General features: G+C 45.5%; 2 protein-coding genes and 1 long non-coding RNA gene across 15 annotated transcripts in view; 2 read left to right on the forward strand and 1 right to left on the reverse strand.

The window, feature by feature from the left end:
* The window catches only part of SCUBE3 (signal peptide, CUB domain and EGF like domain containing 3), a 61,440-nt gene extending 56,545 nt beyond the window's left edge, over positions 1–4,895 (forward strand). For all 4 annotated transcript variants that reach the window (XM_033216898.1, XM_033216895.1, XM_033216897.1 and 1 more), the window contains one exon: positions 376–4,895. In XM_033216898.1, the coding sequence (XP_033072789.1) occupies positions 376–525 (150 nt within the window). In that variant the 3' untranslated portion in view covers positions 526–4,895. The remainder of the gene's footprint in view (positions 1–375) is intronic.
* LOC117087098 overlaps positions 1–10,808 on the reverse strand; it is a 61,008-nt gene extending 50,200 nt beyond the window's left edge. For all 5 annotated transcript variants that reach the window (XR_004438677.1, XR_004438679.1, XR_004438678.1 and 2 more), the window contains exon 1: positions 10,390–10,808. This is a non-coding gene — a long non-coding RNA (uncharacterized LOC117087098). The remainder of the gene's footprint in view (positions 1–10,389) is intronic.
* ZNF76 (zinc finger protein 76) overlaps positions 10,790–21,170 on the forward strand; it is a 37,194-nt gene continuing 26,813 nt past the window's right edge. For 2 of the 6 annotated variants that reach the window (XM_033216903.1, XM_033216906.1), the window contains exon 1: positions 10,790–11,047. The gene's annotated coding sequence lies outside the window, so the exon portion shown is untranslated. Of the gene's footprint in view, positions 11,162–21,170 lie in introns of all 6 variants that reach the window. The other 4 variants (XM_033216902.1, XM_033216907.1, XM_033216908.1 and 1 more) reach the window with 3 other exon arrangements.

Consider the following 21,170-nt stretch of genomic DNA (forward strand, 5'->3'; position numbering starts at 1 on the left):
GAGACCAGTTAGGAGGCTACTACAGTACTCCAAGTCAGAGATGATGGTGGCTTGGGAAGATGATGAGAAGTGGTCAGACCCAGACATATTTTGAAGGTAGAGTGAATAGGATTTGCTATACTTGTAAGCAAGAAAGAGGACTCAAGGATGGCTCCAAGGATTGGGGCCTAAGCAACAGAAGGATGGAGCTGCCACTGACTCAGTTGTGGAATTCCAGAATAGGGGCAGATGTTGGGAATGGGAATCCAGAGTTGCCCTCTGGATATATTCAGTGTAGGATGCCTAGTAGATATCAAGAAGGGCTGCTGAGTCATGGTGTTCCTCTTTCCCATCCCTGACGCTGAGGCTGACATTGATCCCTGCCATCCTTTGCAGGACAAGAAGCTCATCAAGGCCTTCTTTGAGGTGCTAGCCCACCCCCAGAACTACTTCAAGTACACAGAGAAACACAAGGAGATGCTGCCAAAATCCTTCATCAAGCTGCTCCGCTCCAAAGTTTCCAGCTTCCTGAGGCCCTACAAATAGTAATCCTAGGCTCAGAGACCCAATTTTTTAAGCCCCCAGACTCCTTAGCCCTCAGAGCTGGCAGCCCCCTACTCTCAGACAAGGAACTCTCTCCTCTCTTTTTGGAAGGAAAAAAAAAATATCACTACACAGACCAGGCACTCTCCCTTTATGTCTTTCTAGTTTTCTTTTCTTTGTCTCTCTCTGCCTGCCTCTCTACTGTTTCCCCTTTTCTAACATGCTCCCTAGAAAAGCCATTCAGTACTGGCTGTAGTCCCCCTGAGAAGTAAAGAAACAGTACAGCGCCTTCCACTGCCCATTTTACCAGCTCACATTCCTGACCCCATAAGCTTGGAAGGGTGCTAAAGGCCCATGAAGGAAGTGGGTCTAGTGGGGAACGGGGAGGGGAAAGAAAGGCTTCTGCCATTATAGGGTTGTGCCTTGCTAGTCAGGAGCCAAAATGTCCCCTGGCTCTGCTCCCTAGGGTGATTCTAATAGCCCAGGGTCCTGCCAAAGAAGCCTTTGATTTACAGGCTTAATGCCAGCACCAGTCCTCTGGGGCACATGGTTTGAGCTCTGTACTTCCCACACGGCCAGCTTTCTTGTCTATATAGATCCTCTCTTTCTTTCCCCACATGTCTGCCTGGGATCTACTCCATAAGCGTTTACAAATGGCCCACAACACTGAGTTAGTGGACACCGGCTAAATGAGGAAGAGCAGCAGGCATTGTCATGTTAAATGCCCCGCTGTAGCTCCCTGAGAGAAGGACTGTAGCTCTGCAGGACAGAAACCAGGTTTTAAAGCATTGCCAAAAAAAAGAAAACAGAAAGAAAAAAATGTATCATCTAAAGGACTAGACACAGAACAATTGGAAGTCAACTTCAAACACTAATCCCTTTTCTTACTTGTCTTCCCTGGCCCAGCCACCTCCTCGGCCCCATGTGATGCTCCCTGGGGGAGCCCTACTCCTCTTGCTACATGTTGTCCTTAAAGAAACATGGCTGTTGACCTGAAGCCAGCCTAGGCCTTGCCCTACAGTTGTTTCTCCCTTGTAGCCCCAGCTGGCTTGTGGGCTTCACCAAAGAGGACCCCACTCTGCAGCCAGCCTGGAGCCACCTACCTCTGGCCTCAGGCTGTGGGCAGCAAAAGGAATGTGTGTGCACTTGGCGAGCCTCCTGCCCACCCTGTCCACACCTAATAAGTGCAATCATTTTGAGTCTTTCTATGTTGTCTAGACGGAGGGGTTTTTGTTTTCTGGGTTTGTTTTTTGTTTTTGTTTCTTTTTCCTCTATTAGCAAAACCCTATTTATAGCTGCCCAAGAGAAAAGAGTGTATGTTTGGAGTGGAAGAAAATCGGTTTTGAATCTCATGAACCTTGAGTGCTGGAGCATCTGATCTGTCTCTATGCCACTAACTGGCCACCTAGAGCCCTTGGCTGTGGTAATCCAGGGTAATTGTGCAGAGGCATCTAATGTGCAGGAAAGTAATTCTGGGGATTTGATGGCGCAGGAAGGAGAGAGACCTATGTTTGCTAAACCAATCCTGCTATCCCTATGCCTCTCCATGGAGTCAGCGTGGACCTCATGATTGTAGAGGCCAATGGAACTGGTCAGTGATTCTCTACCCCAAGTAGGGAAAACCTCCATCTTTTCCCTGTCTTCATCCTGTTATCCCCTGGTGTACACATGGAAGAGGACCAGGACATACCACCTGGGGATGGGCTGATTCAGGGTCCTGAGGCCAGAGACAAAGCTGTGGGAGCCAAGAATAAGACAGAAGGCATCAGATTATTTGCCTGGCTCTGGTCACTTCCCTCTTAAAGTTGACTTCAAGCTTAGCTTCCTCAACTACTGTTTTTCAAAACGAAGAAAGAATCAAATGGACGAAGAATCAAGTCCATGCCCAAGCCCAAAGCCTGCACACATTCTGCCCTTAATCCAACTGCTGCCTATAAAATTATTTTCTGTTTTCTCACCCTAGCTCCCCTAAAGCTGTAGTCCCAATCAATCAAAGGCTACCAACTGACTCCTCAGGTTCATTACTTTTTAATTTTTTTTTTTTTTTTTAACTCCCCTGGTAACTCACAGAACAGCTCAGGTTCATTTCTAGGTAACTGTCCTAGGCTACTGCTCCCCCAGGAGACTCAACACTAAATAAAGGAGTCTGACCCCCTACCCTCCCATCGGTAGCATTCATAAGCCAAAATGGCCATAGCAGTAGGTAGCCAATGACACAGCTAGATTCCCTGACAACCATTAGCCAACATCATGGCCCTTGTGGGTAGAGTGTCTGGCTACCTTTGTCTTTCTGGGTCAAGGAGGGCCACTCTAAAGATGCAAAATGGCTGCTTCCAAACACGGGAAATGGTCATTTAGTAGGAGTGTCTCTGTACTTCCCAGGAAGCACCATGAAAACTTCTTTAATCAACTCTGACTATCCTAATTCTCCACCAGAAGCTAGGATACCTTTTTTTTTTTCGAGATGGAGTCTCGCTCTCGCGCCCAGGCTGGAGTGCAATGGTGCTCTCTCAGCCTCCTGCAACCTCCGCCTCCCAGACTGAAGCAATTCTGCCTCAGCCTCCCGAGTAGCTAGGATTACAGGTATGCGCCACCATGCCCAGATAATCTTTGTATTTTTTAGTAGATATGGGGTTTCACCATGTTGCCAGGCTAGTCTTGAACTCCTGACCTGAGGTGATCCACCCACCTCGGCCTCCCAAAGTGCTGGGATTACAGGCATGAACCACGGTGCCCAGCCTAGGATAACTTTCTGATTCCTCTCTGCCAGCCGTTTTGCATCTCTTGGAAAGCCAAACAGTGACCATGCTTCTCAACTTATGCCTTCAGGGTCTGGCTTCTCCTTTCTCCCTTCCTTTGCTGTGACACCATACATACAAATATACAAATACACATCCTCCAACCATTTATTCCATGGTTTATGAGACCTGCAAATGAGTTCCACAGTATGGAAGACATAGACCACTAGGCTTCTTAATTGATGTCAAGGCAGATCTTGGTGAGCAGGTAAAAACCTGCTATTGTCCACCAAGTTTAATTTAGGTCCTCCAAGTTGGAGGGTTCAGAACCCAGGCAAAGCTGCTGCTGAACCTATGGAGGAAGCTGGCCCTGGGACATCAAACTAGGGGTTAAGTGGATTGAATGAGGAGTCAATGCTCAGGGACGTTCTAGGTCTTTACAGGTCAGAAGAAGAGAGGTTTTTATCATTGGAGGGAAATGGAAAGATGGTATGAATAGGAACCCTTCATGAAGCAACCCAGAGGCCTCTCTGCAGGGTAGGGTATGGGGCTACAGTACTGTGGGGCCTCCATTCATCTTAGTACAAAACCTCACTTGCTCTGAGCCTGGAAATGGGAGGGCTTCACGCACCAAGTGATGCATACCAGAAAGGCACTTATATCCTCAGCAACATGGCAGTTCCTCTTTACTTCTCTGCCTCCTTCTTTCTATATTATCAGGCCATGCCTATTCCTGCAACCTGAGACAACTCTTGGAGTCAGAAGAAAACTGACCAGATCCTGGATCTGAGCTGCCTGCCCCAGGTCTAGAAATCCCCAAAGGCTGGCACTGAGCTGTGACTGCTTTAACAGCCCCCAAGATTTGGTCAGTTTGAGGTAGTGGAGACTCAGATTTGTTGCTGAAAGTTCAGTAACACAGTCCTGGTCTTTGGCCCTAGAGAAACTTTTTATATATGAGAAATGTTCTCTCTATATATGTTTGAGGTGACTCTGGAATGGATTATGAGGTCATATCTCAAAATGTCAGAGAACGTTATAGAGCATTCAAACTTTTGTATTTGCTGTTTAACCTCAATATTACAGCCACAAACAAGGAGTACCAAGACAAAGTATAACTGACCATAAGCAGAACATGTTAACTCTCCAGGTTTCTTTCTTAAGCACAGTAAGAGAAAAGTGAGAGCAAACAACACAAAGATATTTTTAAATTTGAACCGTCTCAAAAGTAGCACACCCTATCCTTGTGCCATTATTTGTACAAGGAAATATATGATTAGAAGGAATAGAACCCCCAATGGTCATCAGCTTTTTTAGACACCACAGGCTGTAGCAGTTTGAACAAACTGAAAACTTTATTCTTCTGTGTGAGCTGAACTCAAGTTTCAGAATAATCATCGCCATGTGGGAGGCTTTTTGTTAAATGCAGAAGAAATCTCAAAATATTGTATTTATATCTGCCTTCCACTGCTGCCAATTTAGTAAGCATCTCCTACACAATCAACAATAAACAGCAAGTGATGCAGTTCATAGAGTATTTTGCACTTGGGGAAAAATATGTATCTGAATTGTAAAAAGAAATGTTTGGATTTTGTATGTCTTTTTTATTATTATTAAAATACTAAATGAAACTCCTCAGCCCAGCATCTTTTCCTCTATCTCAATAGCTTATCCTGGAGCCAGAAAAAGCCTTGAGGAGATAATGTCTTCTAGCTTCCAGATAAAACCCAAATTTTTTGGCAACTCATCCCTAATGATTTTAAAATTTGAAAAGGCTTGTCTTTTGTCTATCCTTAAAAGCAGTATCAAGTACTATCTCCTGAGGGGGATCTAAGGAGTGGGGAAAATTTATTGTTCCTCTTCACCACAGTACAGTCCACAACAGCTGGCCAGCCCACAGGTGGTTCAGCACCTCCCTAGTCAGGATGTCCCACCTCTAGGAAAGTGCCAGCACTGAGGGTCACCCAGTGTCATTCTTTGTATGCAGTACACTCTTAGCCACCAAATAGTATTGTGACATACAGATCATTTAGTCACTACCACCATCACTACTCCTACAGGGCACAAGAAGACAATCTCCAATCTGTTTTATAAATGAACAGTCCCAATTTCTAGGCTCAGATATGACAGATAAAACTTAGCTGTCGCAATTATATAATTCCCTGACATGAAATTTTATTGGATTTAATATCTACATGATACAGCCATTTAAGAGTATAACTTGAGGAACAAGGAAAAATCTACCTGATCAAAAAACATGTTGGGGTGGCCTATCAGAATCTTAAACTTACCCTTTAGCATCTATAATGAAGATATAGATGAAGTACCTTCATTCCATAATTACTGAGCTCCTATTATATGCCAGGTAGTGAGCACTTGCTCATCAGCTCATTGACAATAGCCATGCTCAAGATCCACACTCCTCATGTAACTTTCTGATTATAATTGATCTTCCCAGATAAGATTTCCCCAACAGGGGCAATAATCCAGTTCACTTGGTGGCTATAAGTATAAAATAATGCACTAGCATTCTATTATGTACATTAACTTCCTATGAGTTTGATTTAATGTGACAAAACATGAACACCTTTGTGTGGACTGACCCAAAATCACACTTCCAGAACTGCAAAGCCAAGGACTGTATCCCTGACCTTCACACTATACGAACTTGGAGCCATTCTCTTTGACTTCTCTCATAACTCACTTCTATTCCAAGAACAAGTCTTCCTCCTTACTTCCTAGGACATTTGCTTTGGTGTCTCAAAATAATGGATAGTCAGGGACAGTGGAGTTTCGATATTCCTATATTAAGAAGTCTTCCAAGTGGGGTAAATGAAGATATTCCTAGGGTATGTGAAGACTGCAAGGAATACCCAGGCAATAGCCTCAAATCAGTCTGAGGAGAGTTTTAAAGGAATAAATTTCCAGATCTTCTCTTCCCTAGAAAATATTTTCTAAAACCAGGCCAGGTGCACTGGCTCACACCTGTAATCCCAGCACTTTGGGAGGCTGTGGTGGGCGGATCACCTGAGGTAAGAGTTCGAGACCAGCCTGGCCAACATAATGAAACCCTGTCTTTACTAAAAATACAAAAATTAACCGGGTGTGGTGGTGCACACCTGTAATCACAGCTACCCAGGAGGCTGAGGCAGGAGAATCACTTGAACCTAGGAAGGGGAGGTTGCAGTGAGCTGAATTGGGCCACTGCACTCCAGCCTGAGTAACAGAGCAAGACTCCAGCTCAGGAAAAAAAAAAAAAAAATAGCTGGGTGTGGTGGCAGGCACCTGTAATCCCAGCTACTTGGCAGACTGAGGCATGAGAATCGCTTGAACCCAAAAGGCAGAGGTGGCAGTAAGCCAAGGTCGTGCCACTGTACTCCAGCCTGGGCAACAGGAGCGAAACTTCATCTCAAAAAAAGAAAAGGCCAGGCACGGTGGCTCACGCCTGTAATCCTCGCACTTTGGGAGGCCGAGGCAGGCAGATCACGAGGTCACGAGTTTGAGACCAGAATGACCAACATGGTGAAACCCCATCTCTACTAAAAATACAAAAATTAGCCGGGCGTGGTGGCTACTCAGCTACTCAGGAGGCTGAGGCAGGAAAATCGCTTAAACCTGGGAGGCGAAGGTTACAGTGAGCTGAGATCGGGCCACTGCACTCCAGCCTGGGTGACAGAGCAAGACTCCGTCTCAAAAAAAAAAAAAAATCTAAAACCAACCCATTTGGGAGCCAGCTGACATATTCATGCACATTCTCCATTCTACCACTGCCCCCACTTTCACCATAGTCCTTGTCTTACTTTACAAAAGAAGTAATATCTCTCCCCTACACTGAATTTTGATGCATGGTCCAGGGTGTAAAAACCTGGGGAGCTGGGAGGGAGCAATTATTTTCCACTTCATATCAAAATATTCCCATTGTAATCAGTTTTCCTATTTTATCTTATAAAATGTTTATTATTTTCTACCTCCTAGTAAAAAATGAAATTGCCAGCTGATCAATTCATTATTTCTCAGCAAATATAGCTTTCCTTTCTAAAAAATACAGAAAAAAAAATTGTGTAACAAGATTATTAGTTATTTCTGATTTTTAGACATGATTCTCATTTAATTGTTCCCAAAAGCTGAACAACAAGAGTTTGATGACAGCAGGCACACACATTTACTAAGGGAATATATGCCTCCTATATGACTTCTCAAAACTGATGGATTTAACTATACATTATACAGCATTATTCCTAATTATATGACAAACAGTACTATCTCATTTTTACCATTTACTATGTTAAAAGTAGGTCTAAATAATTTTAATCTTGACTGGTTTATTAGTGGTCCATTTTATAAGCTATAATCACTTATTTCCTAGTAATTTTTATAATATTCCTCAAAATGAATGTTAACATATTTATATGAATGGAAGAATAAAGTCAGACAATTTTCTAACAGAAAGTAGGTCTGATTTGGCTGATTGGTTTGAAATGAAAACTGGCTTTGCCAATTCCACAAATGGCAGTTGTTTTCTATACAGTGAATGAGCTGAATCTGCATTTCAGTTTAATAAAAAGCTCTTGAAAACATGTAATAATTAAAGAATTTTATCAAAAAATATTGTGTTGGCAAAGAAGTATGGAAATCAATATCTGATTAACAAAGTGTCTCTGAGTGTAAAGGTCACAGATAATTAATAATCATGTTTAATAAAACTGAAACTGAGACTCTAAATCCTTTTGGAAGTTCAATGGTTTCTAATCCTTTGCTTTTAACAAAATTAAAAGACTCTATTTGATAGTATTTGATAATATTAATAGATCACTCTGTGATTGTCGGCATATAATTTAGAAGTTCAAAGACTCAAAGAATATCATTGTAACAAATCTCTTCCTTTCCCAGTTGTGGAAACAAGGTTTCTCAATGCTCATGCCTATAAAAATAAAAAACAGGTAAAGGACTGATGTTGCACCTTATCTCCTTCTACCATTAGGTAATATTAATCCATGAATACCTGAACTAACTGGGGAGAAACACCATATTTCTCATTAAAAGATGCAGTTTCAATAAAAATTGTACTTTTTAGGTTTCACAAGTCATAAAAATGTTAAAAATATTTAGGAAAATTTAGTAAATATTTAGTAATATTTAGTAAAAAAAGTTTAGTAAATTATATACTAATAATTACAGGAAGTGAATGGAATTAGAAGTTTAAGGAGAAAGAGAACCATATGAAATTTCTGTTGAAGCGCTTGTTCATATATTTTTAAGTGGATGATGGTAGGCATTAGATTTTTACGGTACTTGGAATCCACCGTATACTTTTTTTTTATTGAGACAGAGTCTTGCTCTGTCACCCAGGCGAGAGTACAATCTCAGCTCACTGCAACCTCCACGCCCCAGGTTCAAGTGATTCTCCTCAGCCTCAGCCTCCCGAGTAGCTAGGACTACAGGCACACAACACCATGCCCAGCTAATTTTTGTATTTTTAGTACAGACGGGGTTTCACCATCTTGGCCAGGCTGGTTTCGAACTCCTGACCTCGGGACCCACAATATATATATATTGCTATGGAAAAAGGGTGGTTCGAAAGGGACAAACTCAGGTACAGCCTGAGTTCTATTCCCTCCTGTATTTCTAACCCTCAATTCATATTAGAGGAGCTACTTAATCGTCTCTCTGTATCTATAAGGTATTTTCTTTTTCTTTTTCTTTTTTTTTTTTTTTGAGACGGAGTCTCACACTGTTGCCCATGCTGGAGTGCAATGTGCGATCTCCGCTCACTGCAACCTCGGCCTCCCAGGTTCAAGCAATTCTCCTGCCTCAGCCTCCCAAGTAGCTGGGATTACAGACGCCCGCCACCACGCCCAGCTAGCTTTTTGTATTTTTTGTATTTTTAGTAGAGAGGGTTTCACTATGTTGGTCAGGCTGGTCTCGAGCTCCTGACCTCGTGATCCGCCCGCCTCAGCCTCCCAAAGTGCTGGGATTACAGGCGTGAGCCACCGCACCCGGCCTGTAAGTTATTTTCTATAGTAAATAACTTGTCAAACTTCCACCAAAAAGGAATGGAAAGAGGGCAGCATAGTGGCCAGGCAGTTTATTTCCACACTAGGAGATATAGAAGGGATTAATTCTAATCACAGGAATTCTAACCATCAGTTGCCACTCACTGGCCTACCTAAACTTAACTCTGGTCCCAGCCAGAACAAATCAGATCAGGAAGAAGGGATGTCTAAGACTGAAAGTGGGGCTTTCTAGTTAAGTTCTTCAGGCAGGAGAGGAAAAGGACGCCCGTGTCCCCAAAGACATCTTTAGCTACCACAAGCCCCAAAGCCCGTACTTTGTAACTGTGTCTAGTTTACGTCCTTTAAAAATTATTCTTATTGGCCGGGCGCGGTGGCTCAAGCCTGTAATCCCAGCACTTTGGGAGGCCGAGACGGGCGGATCACGAGGTCAGGAGATCGAGACCATCCTGGCGAACACTGTGAAACCCCGTCTCTACTAAAAAATACAAAAAAACTAGCCGGGCGAGGTGGCGGGCGTCTGTAGTCCCAGCTACTCGGGAGGCTGAGGCAGGAGAATGGCGTAAACCCGGGAGGCGGAGCTTGCAGTGAGCTGAGATCCGGCCACTGCACTCCAGCCCCGGCGACAGAGCAAGACTCCGTCTCAAAAAAAAAAAAAAAAAAAAAAAATTATTCTTATTAAGTTAAATTGTTTTCGGGGCGGGGAAGATACAAAAGAAACCAGTTGAAGTCTGAAAGGATAGAGAGGGGAAAGTTTCTCACCTCATTCCTCCAGGCACCCAGTTCCTCTCCTAAAAGGCAATCTTTACCAGCTCCTTCTCTAACGCCCCTCCTTTTAATTTGATTTTTTTACTGAAAGCTCGCTCCCTTTTAATTTTCCCTCAGGTTTCTGAAAATTTCCCAATCGCAGCCCCTCCTAGCAGGGAAATAGTAAAGGGGCTTGGTTTTTATGTTCACCTCAAAGCAAGCCTACAAAAGGGAGTAGCCGGTTTCAAGCCTGACGGTGGGGCTGACGGGGGAAAGAGAGAGAACCTGAGAGGACCGCCAGGGCGCCCTCCCTGAGGAGGCGAGTCCCTCACCGCCCCTCTATATCGTCCTTTTCAATAAGGAGCTCTTAATACCTGCAACTGCTTCCTTCAAGGGGTGGCTCGAAGATCAGTAGGCAAGGCCTGCGGACTGCGCACCTTAAAGCGCTTCGGGACCGTAAGACAGTGTAGTGCTGAGCGCGCGGCCGGGAAGAAGCCTGGGGGCTCTGAGCTCGGAGGACAGAGACGGCAGCCCCGGCCTGCGTCCCTCACAACCTGCGCCTCCTGTCCTCCCGCGCTATTCCCGAAGCGCACCTTCTCGCCCGCAGGCCGCGGAAGTGACAGCGCAGAGCCCTTGGGGCCTCCGCCACCTCCTCACGCTTCAGGTGGACCGAATCCTTGGAAGGGACAGGTAGAGATTCCCGATTGCTATAGCGACGACCCGGCTCCGAGCCGCGCCAGGGCCCTGACCCGGGCGTCGTGACGTCAGCACGCCTTCCCTGGGCGCTCAGCCTCTCTGGCCAAGCGTCACCCCGGCCTGGGGGAGGGGCGGGGCTCCGAGGAGCTCGGTTCAGATCTCAGCGGCCTGGGCTCCAGGAGCCCCGGAACCAGGATAAGTTGGATGGCTGCCGCGGCGAAGCGGGGGGCGGGGTGGAGCGTGCCCGGTATTTTCTATACGGGTTCCGGGGCCCGGTAGAGGCGCGCCAAGAGGAGAGGAAAGTGCGGCGGCCCTGGAACCTGGATATCGCGCGAGGCAAGCTGCGCGCGGGCGGGCGGGCTATGGCGCAGGCGGGTTGTGGGGCCGGCGCTGGTGGCGGGGCCCGGTGTATGGCGGTCTGTCGGCGGAGTTGCCCTCGGGGGCTGTCAGGTTGGTGGCTGCGGGAAGAATGGGTCCACCATGCCCAGGGCGGGAGGCCGGGCGGGCGCAGGGCCCCGGGAAGGTCCCGAGCCCGGCGTGCCTACCTCCCTCCGGCCTTAGCAGGGCGGCCTGGCCGCTGGACCGCGGCCGGGCCCTCTTCCCCACCCAGGGTCCCTGCCCCTCTATTCCGCCCTGCGGCTCCTCCCCCGTGACTCCCAAACCCCACCCCGTGACGGCGCCCGCCTCCACCGCTGTGACCCCACACCCCACCCACTGACCCCAAGACCTCACCAGGTAACCGTTGGTTATTATTCATTGGCTGCTAACCCAGGAATTTCCCCAGCACTTCTCAGAGACCCACCAACCACTAACTCCCTCGGTTTTAATCCGATAACTCACATGACCCTAAGATCCCCACACTCCTCCTTAGTGACCCCCAAACCTGGGTGACCCTCCTGGCCCGGTAACCCTACGATTCTACCCTGTGTTCCCCACAAACTCGGTGACTCCCCTCAAAACTGTGCTGGCAACTCCTAAGCCCTACTCCAATAGTTTTCCACCCACTCATCTTCTACACAGCCCTCAGTATCCTTGCCCTGTAGCCCTATGACCCTTATTCCACGTCTGCCTTTATCCTAAAATCACCCCCACTGGCATCTCTCTCTGTGCTCCCAGCCCTTCAGTGTCAATCAGCACATGACTTACACGCGTCCAGCACCTTTCTGGTGCTGAGGAGGATATAGAGATTAATATGAAGTAGTAATAATTGGAGGCATCAGAGAATTCTGGATCACTCCAGAGCCAGTCCAGTGTGTGGTCCCAACTCTGTCACTGCTGTGCTTTAGGAACCTGGGAGAAGTCCCCTCCTCAGTCTGGACCTTAGTTTCTCAAAATGACTGTGATGAGGTTGGGTTAGATGATCTTTTGAGTTTCCTTCCATCTGTGAAATTGTGAAATTCTGCAATTCTCAGTCAAGATAATAATTTTTTGCAATCATTTTTGTACCCCACCCTGGAAGTTTCCTCTTGTAACCCCACCCCAGGATCTGCTTGCATCATGAACCTTACTCCCTCATTCCCAGATCACCCTCTTCACTCTTAATAGTGCATACCCATTTCCCTTGATCAGGATCCATCAGTTAACATGTTTGCAAAGCAGCATAGCAGAGTGCTTCATTTGGGGGTATTGAGTTCATAACAAACCTAGGTTCCAGTCTGATTCTGGCTCTCCAGCTGTGGGACTTGGGGTATATTATTTAGCCTGTCTTAACTTCAGTCCCCACCTCTGCTAAGGAAGGAAAATAGTGGTGCCTGACATAACACATGTAAAGCACCAGGCACCATGCCTGGCACATGGGAACTCAGCATGAGCTGTTGTTAGAAATGAGAAGCTCCTATGGATCTTACTCTGTCCTGAGTGCTAGGGATTCAACAGACTGAACATGTGGCCCAAAACTTGCATTATATTGCTACTATTGACATCTTGGAATCCGTATCTTCTCATCTCTGCTGTAGCCTCACTTCTGTGGTTCTTAACCCTGATTTTTGCCTCAATAACAATTGGCTTGCTGAATACCTACTGTGTGCCAAGCTCTGGATATATAAGTGAAATTTACCTCTCAACAGCCCCAAGAGTTAATTATTGTATCTACCATTTTCCCTTCCCATTTTTTTGTTTGGTTGGTTGGTTGGTTTTAGAGAAATGAACCAGAAACTCACATAGCTAAGTAGCAGAGCTAAGATTTGAGCCCACAGTTTAAAAAAAACAGAACAAAACAAAACCCTACTCCATTGCCTGTCTTTCCCCCAAACTTACTCAACCTCAGCTCCTTGTTCCTTATTTTCTAGTAATTCCTAAATCCAACATCAGCTCATTCCTTGATCCCCAAGGTTTCTGGTCTTGAGCTCCTAGCCTCAAGCGATCCTCCCACCTTAGCCTCTCAAGTAGTTGAGATTATAGGCATGAGCAACCGATACTGGCCCTGACCCCCCAAGGTTTCTATTACCCTTTGCCACATAAGTTGGTGACTTTCTCATCCTACTGTTCATAACTTTTGATCTCATATACCCTTGAAACCCCTGCACCTTGTAGGGAAGGGAAAATATCTTTTTAGGTTCATGGCTTAGGCCCCTATAACAAAAGAAAGATTTAACGAGAAGATTATACACATTTATTTAATGTAAGTTTTATGTGACAGGAGCCTTCATAAGGAAATGAAGACCCAAAGAAATGATTAAACTTGTGTATTTTTATACTAGATTTGATGAAGAGTGGATAGTTGTGGAAAAAAATGCAAAAAGGGTAATATCAAATAGTAATAAACTGGGAGAAACTTAGCAAGGCCTGTTTGTTCAGACTCTTCTCTGTGTCCCTGTGTCTTCACAGATAAGGGTACTCCTTTCCTCTGAGTACAGGGAGGGCACCTCTCTACGAGGGTATTATGACCTGCTTCAGGGGAAAGTCAGAAAAATCCTTCCTAGGTTTTGTGATCTGCTTCAGGGAAGAAGAGCCTTGGAGAAAGTGAGAGTGACCTTCCTACTGCCATTTTCTCAAGTTGCCCTATTTTGGAGTAGTGTGTTGAACCCAGTCAACTTCTCTCTTCATCCTTTGCCCAAATATCTCTTGTTCTATGAATCTTTGATGCTCCCAGCCCTTACCCCATGAGCTCACTCACCGTATAGTGTCTGCCACCTCATTGGCACTTTACCCCAAATCCTTTCATCTTGTTAAGTCCCTCAGCCCCAGGAATCCACGTGTCTGTATGCTCTAAAACCCTCTAGTCCAGTAGTCTTTCATCCTATTTTTAGTCTCAGTGTTCTACTCCCACCACCCCACCTTCTGCCATCCTCAGCCACATTCTGTGACCTGAAACCTTCATATAATTCGTACTTCATTTAGTGACCTCTTGATGCGACTAGCTTCAATGGAATCAGCCCCTTCCATCCCAGCATGAACCAATCCTGTATAACTTGCACACCCTCCCATTCTAAGGCCTCTCCTCTCATACCCCTGCCCAGTATCCTGCGAGATCCTGCCGCTCAGATTCCTCCCTCAATGATCACCTTTTCAAACCTGGATTGTCTTTCACCCTTCCACAGGGCCTTCCCCTTCCTGCCTTCCTCTTATTTGTCCCCTCAGCCATCCTCACCTCACCAATCTTGATAACCAATTACAATATAAATCTCCCTTCCATCTCAGCTCTGCTCCTTTCTTCCTCCACTCTCTTGTGCATCTAACTCCAGGGCCATGCCTATGCCCCTGCTGCTTTCAGCTCTGCTTACTTCATATGCTGCACTGTCCCACCAAACTTCATCAGTCTCTTCGGTTTATCCAGAGAACTACACTCTTCTCTGGGAACTTCTGATGACTTCTGATAATAGATCACCAAAGAATCTCGGTTTTTTAGAGCGCAGGGAGAGAGCCCTTGGAAATCCTTCAGAATCAATCTAGCTGTGTCTCCTGGACACCCTCCCACTGTCCTATCCCATTATGAAGCTGCTTGCTGTATATGCCCTCAGGGTAGAATGCTTTGGGTGTCAGCTTCTGCAGGCACTGAATTAGCCTCATTGTTTTCCAAGCCCTGGGAAAACTTGATAATCTCCACGCACTGAAGTCTGGAGAGTCAGCAGCAAAATGTGACATCAAAGATCCACATCCAAAACTCTATTCTGTGGGTCACTAAATTCCCAGGTCTCCTATAGTGTACTTATTGGCTGTACAGCAATACATACAACAGAAACTAAAACTAGAGTTGAGGAAGGGGTATACCCTGGGTTCTACGACTGCTGTGGGTGGATTTTAAAAAGGAGCTCTTGCCTTAGATTTATTTACTTAGGGCACAGAACTTATTCTGCCTTTTATTTGAGTTATTTGTGTACTTTTCTCACCCCCACCCTGTGAGCTCTGTGAGAACAGAGAGTAGGTTTTCTTTCTTTTTTTTTTTGAGATGGAGTCTGTCACCCAGGCTGGAGTACAGTGGTGCAATCTCGGCTCACTGCAACCTCCTCCTCCTGAGTTCAAGTGATTCTCCCACCTCAGCCTCCCAAGTAGCTGGTATTACAGGAGCCTGCAACCCTGCCCAGCTAATTTTTGTATTTTTAGTAGAGACGGTGTTTCACCATGTTGGCCAGTCTGGTCTCAAACTCCTGACCTCAGGTGATCCACTCGCCTCGGCCTCCCAAATTGCTGGGATTACAGGCAAGAGCCACTGCGCCTGGCCGGTTTTCTTTATCTTTTATCTTCATCTCATCCCTCATATTTAGCAGGTAGTCAGTAAATACTTGCTGGATTAAATAAACTCACTCAGAAATTCTGCATCAGGTGTACACAAGTAAAAGCAGTTCATGTCTACATTCATTCTGTGGACACAACAATACCCCTCCCCAAAGTTCTTCAAACATGATAATGGGCATGTCCCTTGATTTAAACAGTCTGGAATTTAGACACTTCTTTTTTTTTTTTTTTGAGACAGAGTCTCACTCTGTCGCCCACGCTGGAGTGCAGTGGCTCGATCTCGGCTCACTGCAAGCTCTACCTCCCAGTTTCACGCCATTCTCCTGTCTCAGCCTCCCGAGTAGCTGGGACTACAGGTGCACACTGCCACACCCGGCTAATTTCTTTTTGTATTTTTAGTAGCCAGGATGGTCTTGATCTCCTGGTTGTGATCTGCCCGCCTGGTAACAGCATCAGGGGCTGTCTTATATAAATCTGTTCTCCAGAAAACAGCTAGTTTGAAATATTTAGTGTGGGTTGCAGAGACGATTAAGAAACAGAGGAAACCAAGGAGGCAAAATGTTAGTAATTTTTGAAGTTGGGTAATGGGTTCAAGAGGTTCATTATACCATTCTTTCTGTTTTTATGTATGTTGGAAATCCATTATAAAAAGATTAAAGGAAGGGGGAGCTAGGTGAACAAGTGCAAATTTAGCACTGTTCCTTGGAAAACATCTCAGAGCAAATAAGCTGCTGTTTCTGAATCAGTACTGTTATCTAGGTTAAGTAGTATATTTAGTCCTAACCTTTCTCTGACCTCTTCTGTTTGTAAGATATCAGGATGCTAAATTTAAAAATTAGCACCCTGCAGAATTCTGTACCCGGTGGCCTGGGAATTGTAACATCCTGGCATCAAGCGCCTGTTGCCCTGCTTCCCAGCTTAGGTGTGGTTTCTGGTGGAATAGGGCTGGACTGGACCTGAGAAGCAGGTGAGGCAGTAAGGAGGAAAGAGGGATCCAGGGCTGGAGAGAGACCAGAGCTAGACTAGGGTCTTCTCCTTCTTGCCTAAAGCTTTCAGGTTACTGGGAGATCCTAAAGGTATATATATTCATTCATTCACTGATTCATTCATCCCACAAATATTTAGTGAATATCTGCTGTGTGCCAGGTACTTTTCTAGGTACTGGGAATAGAGCAGTGAGCTCACCGTTTGAGGAATGGACAGGGTAGAGACAGACAATAAACAAATAAGTAAAATATGTATTGAGAAAATTAAGCAGAGAAGGAAGATAGAAAGTGCCAAGAGTAGGCCGTGCACAGTGACTCACACCTGTAATCCCAGCACTTTGGGAGGCCGGGGTGGGTAGATAACATGAGGCCAGGTGTGGTGGCAGGCACCTGTAATCCCAGCTACTTGGGAGGCTGAGGCATGAGAATCACTTCAACCCAAGAGGCAGAGTTTGCAGTGAGCTGAGATCACGCTACTGCACTCCAGCCTAGGCTACAGAGCAAGACTCTGTCTCAGAAAAAAAAAAAAAAAAGAAGAAGAAGAAAGTGCCAGGATTCTGGGTGTTAAAATTTTAAATAGGGTAGTTGAAGAGGGTCCCACTAAAAAGGTAACATTTGAGCAAAGACCTGAAGGAAGTTAGGGGTAAGTCAAGCATACATCTAGGGGAAGTTTATTCCAGTCAGGAAAAACGGCAAACACAAAGGCCCTGAGGCAAGAATGTGCCCTATATATTCAAGAAACATGAGTAAGCCAGCCAATACGGCTGCAGTATATTAGTGAGAGAAGAAATGGCAGATGTTGCGGTGGGGGTGAATTGGGGGCAGATCACACAGGCCACTGGCTTTTACTGTGAGTTGTGAGTGAGATGGTAGCCATTAGAGAATTCTAGGCAGATAAATAACATGGCCTGCTATATTGAAAAGGTCATTCTGACTGCTGTGTTGAGAATAAGCTATAATGTGGCAAAAATGGAAGGAGAGAAACTGGTTAGGAGGCTACTACAATAGTCTAAGCAAGAGAAGTTGGTGGCTTGAACCCAAGGTGAAGCAATGGAAAAGTGAGAAGTGGTTGGCTTCTGGATATATTTGGAAAGGAGCCAACAGGATTTGCTGATGGACTGGATGTGATATGTGAAAGAAATAGCAGTTGAGGATGGCTACAAGTTTTTTGTTTTTTTTTTCAAGACAGTCTCACTCTGTCGCCCATGCTGGAGTGCAGTGGCACGATCTCGGCTCACTGCAGCCTCTGTCTCCTGGGTTCAAGCAATTCTTCTGCCTCAGCCTCCTAAGTAACTGGGACTACAGGTGCATGCCAGCATGCCCGGCTAATTTTTGTATTTTTGGTAGGGACGGGGTTTCAGCATATTGGCCAGGCTGGTCTCAAACTCCTGACCTCGTGATCTGCCCAGCTCCCACATTTTTGGCCTGAGTAACAAAATGGTAGAATTCCAATCTACTGAAATTGGGGAGCCTGGAAGGAGGGCAGGTTGTTAGAAGGAGGATATAAGGAATTTACTCTTGAACATGTCAAGTTTGAAGTGTTTTTTGCATATCACAGTCGAGATGTTGAGTAAGCAGCTAGATATTCAAGTCTGTTGGAGCCTAGGAAATGTCTACTCTCAGGAAATTAAAGAACACTATTACCTGGCAAGAGACAGTGGAGTATGGGAAGAACACTGGTAGCTATGTGATCCTGTGGGACTCCTCTGGCAATGCAGGCCTCTCTCTTCATCTGCAAAATGACTGCTTTATTTTATTTTGTTTTATTTTATTTTATTATCTGTTTCTTTGACAAGGTCTTGTTCTGTCACCCAGGCTGGAGTGCAGTGGTGCAATCATGGAGGCTCACTGCAGCAGCAGCCTCTCCCACTCAATCAGTCCTCCCATGTCAGCCTCCTGAGTAGCTGGGACTACAGAGATGGGCACCACCACACGTGTCTTATTTTTGTATTTTTGGTAGAGACAGGGTTTTACCATGCTGCCCAGGCTGGCCTTGAACTCCTGGGCTCAAGCCATCCACCTGCCTCGGTCTCCCAAGGTGCTGGGATTACAGGCATGAGTCACTACCCCCAGCCAAAATGACCACTTTAGACTAGAAATGGGCTGTCTTCTCAGCCCCTCCTATGGTGGGAGTTGATGAATTAAGTGCTTAGAATAAACATGATAATATATGTGTATCTGAGAGCATTTTTGAAACTGCTGAATTCTGTACCAGGTAGTGGTATTGGCAATAAGATTTCTTCCTTCATTTGCTAAAGTAATACCCAGTGAGTGCCTACCATGTGCTGGGTGCTATGTCACATGAGATACGATGATGGAGAAGATGAATCTGAGCCCTCGGGGAGCACCACAGACAACCCCCCCTCGTGTGGCTTCACTGCCAAGTGCAGACAGCACATGGGGCTGAAGTGTGACATTAGCCAGGGAAAGCTTATTCCTGACCTGGGTCTCCATGGAAGCAGTGAACATGCATGTTAAAGATGAGGCAAGATGGTATTCCAGATGAGGGAAAAGTCACCCACTTAGCTGGGCTAGGGAAGAGTTGGGAGTGGTTGGGGTGATGGGGACTTCACTTCCTTCCCTCCTCCATTCTTTCGTTCAACATTTACTTCCTTGCCAGGAGCTTCTCTTAGAAGCTCACAGTTCTGTAGGAGATGAAGAGTTTCAAATCTGGTCTCGGGAGTTCAAGTTAGATAACTTACAGTAAGCAGAACTGAATCAGGATTCAAATTTGAACTAAAGAGCTCAGTTAGCTATGTAACCTAATGGTGTTAATCATTTGGTATCTGTGGGCACATTCTTTGTTAGGTGCTAATTAGGCTGAAAGGTATGCTCTCCGGGAACTTAAATTATAATCACTATAACAGAGAGTAAGAATGTTATTTTCCCCTAAAAGAGTCAAGTGTTAAGGAAAACACATTCTGTGGCAGTGTATCCCTTTAACTGCCTCTGGAAACTGTCCCTGCGGCTGTGTTTATTCTTGTGTCATTTAGATGTCTACGATTATATCGTGAGGAGAGTCTCTTTGATCAGATAAACAAGAGTATAAGATATAGCTGATACTAATCGACAAAATTAGTCACCCACAAAACTAGTTTAGAGGAGACGTAGTCAACATCCACTACTTAATGGAATGGGAAATTTTGTCCTGGAGAGTGAAGAAAAAAAAAAAAAAAAACACCCGGCCGGGCATAGTGGCTCACGCCTGTAAACCCAGCACTTTGAGAGGCTGAGGTGGGCGGATCACGAATTCAAGACCAGCCTGGCCAATATGTTGAAACCCCATCTCTACTAAAAATGCAAAAATTAGCTGGGCATGGTGGCATGCAGGAGAATTGCCTGAACCAGGACCCGGGAGGTGGAGGTTACAGTGAGCCAAGATCGCACCACTGCTCTCCAGCCTGGGCTATAAAACAAGACCCCATCTCAAAAAAAAGAAAAGAAAAAATCCCTGAGATACAAATCCAAGTGCAGCTGAAGCCGTTGTCTTTAACAGATGGTCCTAACCTGTTTTGGGTGCTGTTTCCTAAAGCTGCCAACAAACTTCAAATGCCTTTTACCCTGGCAGCTATCAGTCAAGATATAGAAAGGTGATGGTCTCACAAATCCTATGCAATTGTCTCTTTTGCTAGCAAAAGTATGAAGTCACCCCGGTGTGGTAGCTCATGTCTATAATCCCAGCACTTTGGGAGGCCGAGGCAGGCGGTTCGCCTGAGGTCAGGAGTTCGAGACCAGCCTGGCAAACATGGTGAAACCCCATCTCTACTAAAAATACAAAAATTAGCCAGGCGTGGTGGCGGGCGCCTGTAGTGCCAGCTACTCGGGAGGCTGAGGCAGGAGAATCGCTTGAACCCAGGAGGCAGAGGTTGCGGTGAGCCGAAACCGTGCCATTGCACTCCAGCCTGGGTGACAGAGCGAGACTCCGTCTCAGAAAAAAAAAAAAAAAAGTATGAGGTGTACTCAGGCTCCTCACTTCCAGTTCAGAATCAGAAGGATTTGTGATGTTGGACAGGTCATTCAGGGTCTCAGGCTCATTATACTGTCATTACCTGGAAGCCAGAGCACCTCTTTTCTAGTGCCTCTTTGACACTCCCCTAGAGCTGGCCCTCTAGTGAATAGTTCATCCCTAAGAAGGCCAGATATAACTTGTTAGCCTGGTACTATCTCACTTCATCACTTCATTTCTTGGGAGTTCCTGCTACTTTTGGATAGTTGATAAAGCATGAGACCCATACAGTTAAGATAAGAACCAAGGAACTGGGAGCTCTTTGAGATTGTAGAACTGACCTGAGGCTTCGATATGGGGGATTTGGCAGGTGTGCCTAAGACCAGGGTTCTTTCTCTGAGATCATTGTCTCAACCTAGGAAATACTGTCCTGCGGCCACATGGAGCAGTGAAGGAGAAACATAGTCCCTGCTTAGGCTACCGCTTCATCCAGACACACCCTTGTGACCAGGCTGGGGACACACATGTTGAAGCCACCATGTCTTCAGGTCCTGTAAAGACTTGCTGTTGCCTCATGCTCAGCTGATCAGCTTTCTGTATGAAATTATAGAATGGCCTCCATGAATCACAAAGCGCAGTTTTCAGATGTGTTTTTGCTATAGGTCAGCAACATGGAATCCATCATATCAGCACTGGACTCTCCATTCCTTATGTATGGAGAATCATAGATATTCCTGTAACCAACAAAGGGAGTACAAAACATGCATTTAGACTTTCTATTTTTAGTTTTTTATTTATGTTGCATAGGTAACACATTCTCAAAGCTTTTTTTTTTTTTTTTTAATTTTTTTTT

This window comes from Trachypithecus francoisi, unplaced genomic scaffold, assembly GCF_009764315.1.
Source record: "Trachypithecus francoisi isolate TF-2019V2 unplaced genomic scaffold, Tfra_2.0 Lachesis_group10, whole genome shotgun sequence".
NCBI lineage: Eukaryota > Metazoa > Chordata > Mammalia > Primates > Cercopithecidae > Trachypithecus > Trachypithecus francoisi.